Source organism: Oryza glaberrima, chromosome 1 (assembly GCF_000147395.1).
Source record: "Oryza glaberrima chromosome 1, OglaRS2, whole genome shotgun sequence".
Lineage (NCBI taxonomy): Eukaryota > Viridiplantae > Streptophyta > Magnoliopsida > Poales > Poaceae > Oryza > Oryza glaberrima.
The window spans coordinates 34974131-34982935 of NC_068326.1; the positions used below are offsets into that span (position 1 = coordinate 34974131).

General features: G+C 44.5%; 1 protein-coding gene across 1 annotated transcript; it reads left to right on the top strand.

Moving 5' to 3' along the window:
- The first annotated feature begins 4671 nt into the window (after window positions 1–4671).
- Window positions 4672–6948, top strand: LOC127759945 (uncharacterized). Its single transcript, XM_052284158.1, has 3 exons — window positions 4672–4979; window positions 5083–5272; window positions 6082–6948. Exons 1-3 carry the CDS (start codon window positions 4746–4748, stop codon window positions 6561–6563), a joined length of 906 nt encoding a protein of 301 aa, XP_052140118.1. The 5' UTR covers window positions 4672–4745; the 3' UTR covers window positions 6564–6948.
- Window positions 6949–8805: the final 1857 nt, after the last annotated feature.

Consider the following 8805-nt stretch of genomic DNA (forward strand, 5'->3'; position numbering starts at 1 on the left):
AATGTTTATGGACCTGCAAAACAATGTAAGAGGAGAATCTTTTTGGAGGAATTGAACCAGAAATTAGATAAAGGAGTTTTACCTATTTTGATTGGAGGGGATTTCAATCTTTACAGGTTCAACAATGAATAGTCAAGGGGGAAAGTGGATATCCATAGGATGGAGGATTTTAACAAATTTGTGGCTGATCATGAGCTGATTGAGTTACATAGGCTAGGACAGAAGTTCACCTGGACAAATAAACAGATTTGTCCCATCAGAGTGGTATTAGATAGAGTGTTTGTAAATAAGGAGTGGGAGTTGAAATATCCATTGACCATTGTGACGTCTTTGCTAAGAGTGGGTTCAGATCATTGCCCAATTATGCTGGATACTAAAGAGGAGGAGAGAAGGGTAGCAAGGCAGTTTAAATTTGAAATGAGTTGGTTTCTGGTACCACATTTTAAAGAAATGATCTGTAAAAGATGGCCTAAGAGATTCCAGCTGAAGGCAATTGATTTTTGGCATTATGCAGCTCCTAATTTAAGGAGAATGTTAAGGGGGTGGAAAGCAAATTTAGGGAAAGAATCAAAAGAGAAAAGGCTTCTTTTGGAACAAAGATTGATTGATATCGATAGTAAAGCAAATGAGAGGGATTTGTTTGAGCAGGAATGGGAAGAGAGGTATAAAATTGAGGAGGAACTAGAGAATATATATGCACAAGAGGAGATCATGTGGCAGAGAAGAAGTGGGGAGACTTGGCTGATAAAAGGAGACTCGAACACTGGATATTATCATGGGATAGCTAATGGGAGAAGGAGGAAATGTTACATTTTTTCTCTTCAAAAGGGAGATCAGATTATTTCACAGTTCAAAGATATACAGAATCATGTATATGAGTACTACAAATCCTTATTTGGTAAAGAGACCCTAATAGGAGTTAGTTTGGCTGACAATGCATGGAGGGAGAAGTTACGCTTGTCTGAAGAGGATAGAGAGAAGCTAACTAGAGATTTCAGTATGGAAGAATTAGAGAGGGTGATTAAGGACATAAAATCTAATACAGCCCCTGGTCCTGATGGTTTCCCCATAGGTTTCTTTAAAAATATGTGGTCTATGCTGAAAGGATTGATCAAAGAATTGTTAGATGATATGTGCAAAGGGGAGTTGGATTTGGGGAGGTTAAATTATGGGGTGATCTCATTACTACCCAAAATTAAAGAGGCTAACACAATCAGACAGTATAGGCCGATTTGCTTACTCAATGTCATTCTGAAAATTCTAACTAAGGCTGTGACTATGAGGGCTACAGAAATTGCTGGGAAAGTGATTAGCAGGACTCAAACTGCTTTTATCCCAGGAAGGTCAATCTTGGAGGGGGTGGTAGTGTTGCATGAGGTTCTGCATGAGCTGAAGAGTAAAGGAGAGAGGGGCATTATCTTCAAAATTGATTTCGAAAAAGCATATGATAGAGTCCAATGGCCCTTTCTAGTGGAGGTCATGAGAAAGAAGAACTTTGGAGAAAAATTTATTGGGTGGATAAAAATGCTGTGGAAGGTGGTAGAGTGGCAATCAACATAAATGGAGAACAAGGGGAATTCTTCAAAACATATACATGATTAAGACAGGGGGACCCTTTGTCACCCATCTTATTTAACCTAGTGGGTGATGCTTTCGATCTGATCCTGGAGTCAGCAAAAAAAGCAGGGGTGCTAGAAGGTCTGACTCCAAATCTGATTCAAGGAGGTATCACTCATCTGCAGTATGCGGATGACACGATTCTGTTTGTGAAGCCAAGTAGACAAAACATTGCGACTCTGAAGTTCCTTATGTTCTGCTTTGAAGAGATGTCAGGAATGAAAATAAATTATCAAAAAAGCGAAGTCTTTGGTGTAGGTCTAGAAGATGGGGAATTAGAGCACTTTGCTGATATGCTGAACTGTCAACAAGGAGAAATGCCAATTGTCTACTTGGGACTGCCTATAAGCACTGAGAAGGTTAGAAAGAGGGAGTTATTCTTTATAGGCCAAAAAATGGAGAAAATATTTGGGACCTGGCTGGGAGGATATGTCTCTTATGGTGGAAAGGAGATTCTTATAAACTCCTGCATGTCCTCTATTCCTTTATATGCTATGGGTTTCTATAAATTGCCTGAAGGGGTTCACAAGAAGATGGATTCAGTGAGGGGGAGATTCTACTGGCAGGAGTACAAAAGAAAAGGAAGAAATACCATATGATGAGTTGGAGTGCTATGAGCAGGCCTAAGGATTATGAGGGTTTAGGTTTTCTAGAAACAAGGAAAATGAATATAAGTTTATTAGTAAAGTGGATCTTTAAATTGGAAAAGGAACCGCATGATCTATGCACAGAGTTGTTACATAAGAAATACTTGAAGGGGGAAAGTTTCTTTAAGGGACAAAAGGGAAATGTATCCCAATTCTGGAGTGGTCTTCAAGATGTTGCAAAAATTTGTCAGTTATACACAAAGAGAGTGGTGAAAGATGGGAGGAGAACAAGCTTTTGGGATGATGTTTGGCTTCTGCAAGCTCCTTTAAGGGTGCAATTTGAGGACTTGTATAAGATTAATGAGCAACAGGGGTGTAGTGTAAGGGATATTTGGCAGGGAGGGGAATGGGGCCTGACTTTTAGAAGAAATTTGGACAAGGAGTCCTGGGATAATTGGGTTTATCTAAAAAAATTACTGAATGTAGTAGTGATTGAAGATGGCTGGGATGAACTAAAATGGGCTCTAGATGAGAAAAAATGCTACTCTTCAAAATCTCTGTACAGGGCACTAAGTTTTGGAGGGGTCATTGACTCCAGAGCCCAAATGGAAAGCAAAAATTTCCCTCAAAATCAAACATTTTCTGTTTATGTCTTTGAAAGGAAGGATCCCATGTGCTGCTCAGCTGAAAAAGAGGAAGTGGAAAGGGGAGATTAATTGTAAAATGTGTGATCTGGTGGAGGATACTGAGCATATTATGTTCAGATGTTTTTTAGCTAGATTCCTATGGTGTGCAGTTAGGGAGGTGGCAGGCTAGGAGACGTCTCCATTGTCCTTTTCAGATTTTTTTTTTCTTCTCAGTAAAGAGGGGAGGGGAAAAAAAGGTGGTTTTTGGTGGATTATTTTAGTTGCATGCTGTTGGTCTTTATGGTTGACAAGAAATAATTTTGTGTTCGAAGGGATTGTAATCAAATCACCTATGCACTTGTTATATAATGTGTTGATGTTTTTGCAGAAATGGAGTTTGCTACAAAGTGAAGAGATGAAGGGCATCCTGAAAACTTGGATAGAAGAGATGAGTTGGAAAATGAAGCTTTGGAGACCTGAAGTTCATCTGCCAGAAGATATTTGATAATTTTCTAAGAAATGCCTTAGTAGTGTGTCACTGTTCCCCAAACGTTTTGTCGTTTCCTTTTAGGAACTCTATCAGGGGTTTTGCATGGAGTCTGTTCCAGCTTGCAAAACTTTTTTTTCTCTTGCTTGCAGTACTTTTGTCTTGGGCTTTCTCCAAAAAACCAGATCGTTATCTAATATAATGATCTTTCCTTAAAAAAAATAGGTGAGTGAAGCTTGGAATGGATAGCCAAGCCAGCAGCTGCTCGATTTTCATGATCTGCACACTTGCATTGCATGCTGTGATCCATCCACGAAGCGTTATGGCCGAGTGAACACCTGGACATCTAGCTTAGCTGTACGTTAGTAGGAGTAGTTCGCCGGCAATCTATGCAATATGCATCTACGGTTCATTACAGCGTCCTGCAGTACTGCTTCTTGCAGCAGCGTAGCTCGATCGAATCGCAGTCCTGCATGCCAGGGATCGGGATGGCTGGCTGGCGTATCAGAAGTCTAGACGCTCGAGTGGCGGCCGGGGAACTCGTCGACCGATGCTTAGGCAGAGATTGTCCAGGTCTCCAGGAATAGCTAGCTTCAGACCAGGTTTCTGTGGATGAGCATTTACCGGTTGTGAAATGCTCGAGGCATATACGGTTCAGACTTTCAACTTTTTCATCGTATCAAAACTTTCATACACATAAAATTCCAATTTTTTCATCACATCGTTCCAATTTCAACCAAACTTTCAATTTTGGCATAAACTAAACACACCCTATGTAAAAAAAAAAAAAAGGCTATTTTCCTATATGCCATTGGTCCAAATTTACGCAACCTCTCATATCACTTCTGTCTGTTGACCGTTAACTCTTAAGTAAAAAAGATGTATTTGCTCTTATGAGTATACGATATGCCTAACAACTCAGAATGGCAAATACGTCTTTTTATCTTTAGAGTTAACGGTCAACAAACGGGAGTGGCATAAGAGGGTGCGCAAATTTGAACCAATGGTATACATGGAAAAAGCCAATTTTCACTGGCAATTCTCTCTTTTTTTTTTAATGGAGGGTGCATGACGAAAGCAATTTGGCATACAAGCAGAAGAATACTTGTAAAAGACATTTGATATAAAAGGTAGGATTTGCCTCTGAATATTCCCAGTCAATCGAATCCCCAATGCTTACACCAACAATAGCTGTAGCTATGCTTCATCACTGCTTTCACTGTCCACACATCTCATCGCTGTCCAGTTCAACTCACAAGTCTGTCTCCATCACCATGACATCTCCCATAAATTGCAGCAAAATTTTCTCCCCTCTCCTTTCATCACTAGCGCTATTAATTTCCACAGAAAAGAGGTCATGCAGCTCCAAGTCACATTTATATGTGCATGGCAGCAGCAGTAGTACCACCTATCCCAGCCACTAGATAAATGCGAAAGCCTCCATGGCTGCATTGCTCATTGATCATCTGCCCACCATTAGAGACATCAAGAACACTCTGCACTAGCCCACTCAGGTTGCATCCAAAGATCACAAGATCTGAAGATCACATTGATATAACCATGAGCAGTTCTGAAGAAAGGATGTTCGAGATGGATGCTGACCCAACTTCATCACCAGAAGCCAGCCCCAAGCACCATCACAGTACATGCCACATACTAGAGGTTGATCAATCTGTCACTCTGAGCTTTCTTGTGCCATTGTTCATGTAAATGCCTTCTTAGCCTTTGTTTCTTGCTTACTGTGTCTACAAAACACACGTAGCAGGGTCTCCTTGGGAGGTGCACGCAGGTGGAGATGGAGATACAAGAGAGGGCCATGAAGCATGTCATGGAGATTGGAGAGGAGAGGAAGAGAAGCAGCTTGAAGAGGAGGCTGATGATGAGGCTGAGGAAAGATGGCTACGATGCTTCTCTCTGCAGGTCTTCTTGGGTTGCCACCGCTGAGCATCCAGGAGGTGAAGTGTTTTTTTTTTTCTTTACTTTTGTTTAAGATATTTTTTTCTTCTTTACTTATCTTGTTGACACAAAATTTTTAATGCTATTTTGTCCTTGTTCTCTGATTTCCCTGTTACCATTTCTGTGGGTGTATGGTTCATCTGTAAATATCTAAAACTGGACTAGTTGGTCTGCAGAAAATGCTGTCGGAACAGCATGTTTCTTGTTTTGGTAAGGAAATATGAATCACAGAATTTCCATCTTCTGCGTGAACTTCCATGGTGATTTGCTCCTAGTAACTGGAGTAACTGATATTTCTTTCACCGGCTTTTTAATTATACTCTTTCCATTCTATATGTTTTAGTTTTGTCCTAAGTAAAATTTCTATAAACTTAGTTTACAATAACATATGCAGCATCAAATTTGTTTTGTTATATCTATCACTATATCTTGATGGTGTACTTATTTATTATTATAAATGTTAATATTTTTCTACAAATTTAGTCAATGTTAATAAAATTTAACATAAGTAAACTAAAATGACTTTACTCCGTAGTATGGAACGGAGGGAGTACCATTTCACAACCCCAGTAGCAGTAAAACTTTCAGAATCTTGTACTCCTACGGTGACACAGGTAATGAAGCATTGACATTAATTATTGACTTAGATCAGTGTACCGTGCATATAATCACTAGTACCATTACTACCCAATCATCGTTAATATGCTGACATTTGCCAACAGGGTCAGCGAGTGATCACCGTTAGCTTCCTTTAATTTAAGTGGCCGAAACAGTAAGCTGAAAGGTTGCAGATGCTTTTGTCTCGCAGGTGATTACGAGTACATCGACGTGCTCGTGGCAGTAGGCCATGGCGCTGACACGTCGTCCGCGTCCAGGCTGATCGTTGACGTGGATTTCCGGTCCCAGTTCCAGCTGGCGAGGCCGGCCCCATGGTACGCCCACCTGTCGAGCCGGCTGCCGCCGGTGTTCGTGGGCCCGCCGGAGAAGCTGCGGCAGGCGGTGGCGCTGCTGTGCATGGCGGCGCAGCGGTCGCTCCGGGAGAGCGGCCTGCACGTCCCGCCGTGGAGGCGGCCCAGCTACGTGCAGGCCAAGTGGCTCCCCTGCCGCGGCGTGCAGGCATCAGCGCTGCCACCGGGCGGCGAGTCCGCCGCGGCGGCGAACGGCGGCGATGGCCCGCGGGCGGTGGTCCAGTGGTCGGTGGGGAAGGAGAGGAGACGCCGTGGTGGTGGGCACCGGAGGTCAGGCCTCTCGGTGGAGCTATCCGACTCCGGCGCCGGCGAGGTGAGCTGAGCTGAGCTGTGGTGTGCAGTGTGCCACGACGGTGGCTTCACTGCTTTCATTAATTGATCTTTTTTAGCTCCCACGGTAAAAAGTGGGGGATCGAGGTGTAGAAGGTACAAGTACTGCGGACTCCACTGTACTCCAGTAGTTTAGACCAGGTTAGATTGGTTGCCACCAGTCGGTTGCACTCAGTGACTGTTCTAGTAGGGCCAACGTGGTATCCAGTTTTGCAGTTTTGCTTTCGCATCAACCGTTGTTTAGCTGCGTTGATGTTGGCATGCATGCCGCCTGTGGCATCCGGGGCCGTGTTTTGCGTTGGACATTTGGAGGCTTAATGCCAAGCGAATAGCTAGTGTGGTGATCAAAGAACACAAAATCCAAAGTCATCTATTTCAAAGTATACAAGCATATTGTACGTACTACAACAACTATAGTGCAATTACTGTGATCTGTGGGTGCTGGACGTGGAGTACGCCTGGTCCTGTGGAATGACAGTGCGGAGAGAGGGGCTAGCTTGTGGGTTCTTATCGTTTTACTGGTGGTAGTAAATGGACGCTGTACGCCGTATATATGCGCGCCGGTGTTGCCACCGTCGGCGTCGTATCCGGCACACGGGGCTCCATGCAGGAGGTGGTGGGGGTTTGAACGGGAGGGAGTGGAGCTGTGTAACCAGCCGCAGCTTTGTCAGGCTTGGGTGTGACCGGCATGTCATCACCATTTCACCTCGCCTGTACGAGTGTACGCCAGTACTGTGTGGCTGATGGAAATGCTCTTCGTGGCGCGAGATGATTGACCTCTCTACTCCATTGCTCCCCATACTGTGCAGTCCTCTACTATACTATCACCATGGCCCATTGCAGCTTTTGCAAGGAGGAAGGAGAAAAAGGAAGGTAAAAGAGGGGAATCCTACGCGGAGAAGATAGAGATATACGTACAGTGATCTGGCTACCAATAACTGAACAACGTGAACACACGTAGTACAAGTACAACCAGGTGTTGTGTTTTCCACGCATATTTTGCCTAACCCCAACAAACGGTTGATCTACTCCTCCATTTTACAGTTGCAAAACATAGGACTAGCAAAATCGAAACATAGTAGGAGCCTCAACTGGGCCTCTATGGCTGAAAGAACGCTATATCTGGCCGAAAGCTCAACTGGGCCTCTATGGATAATGAGCCCTAAAAGTTACTACTAGTTTGAGGGACAGAAGATGAACCTTTTCCCGTTTGGCTCAAGCCCACGCGACCATCCAAGTCCAGTCAGAACGTGATCGCGAGTAACGTGCGGCCCATCTGTGTCGGCCGTGGAGCGAGTAGATTGGGCGCGGATTACGTGCAGGCCGTGCGGCCTGCTAATGCGTGGGCTATCGCCAATCGGGAATGCTTCGTGCCTTCGTGGGATGGCCCCGGGGTGATTACTTGTGCTGGACCGCGCGGTGCGGAGAGGATCGGAGTAGGATATGGCGTCAAACGCCGTCGTGCGTCGCGGACTCGCGGTCGGCAGGCGGCTGCCGGCTGTCGCGTGTTCCGTGTGGGAGGCCTGCCTGCGTGCCAACCAGCGCAACGTGTCAGCACAGCCCCTAAGTTTAAATGAGCTCCACCGACGACGACCACCAGTGTGTTGCACCTGTGCGTCACCTCCCTGTTGATGTCAGTCACAGTCTCTTGCGTGGTAGGCCCCCGAGAAGTACTTGCCTCCAGAGCATTGCATCATCAGTTCATCACCGGAATCTCTTCACCATGCAGGCCTGCGGCACACAGTCACCAGGTTGTCTGAGGTTACACTACGGCTGTGTTTAGTTAACATCAAAATTAAAAATTTGGTTGAAATTAAAACAATGTGATGAAAAAGTTAAAAATTTATGTGTAGAAAAGTTTTGATGTGATGAAAAAGTTAAAAGTTTAAAGAATTATTTTGGAACTAAACACGGCGTACGTTTCACGCGTACTACGAGTGATTGAGAAAACTTATACTGCTTCCCACGTAGACGTACACCGTATAATCCCCACACTTCAGAAAACGTGTACAGTACATCGGCCCACGTTAAAAGTCGTCTCACCGGCCCAAGCTAGTCGTATGTCCCCAGGTCCAAAGCACTACAACCGCTGTCGCGTTCCACGTAACAACAAGCGAGCCAGGCCACAAACACAAAGCGTTCATATGTTCTCTACTCTCTAGTCGAGAGGCCGCATGCAGCACGCGCGCCGGGGTGACAAGTCCAAAGCTTCAAACCATTTCCCCCCACCCTCG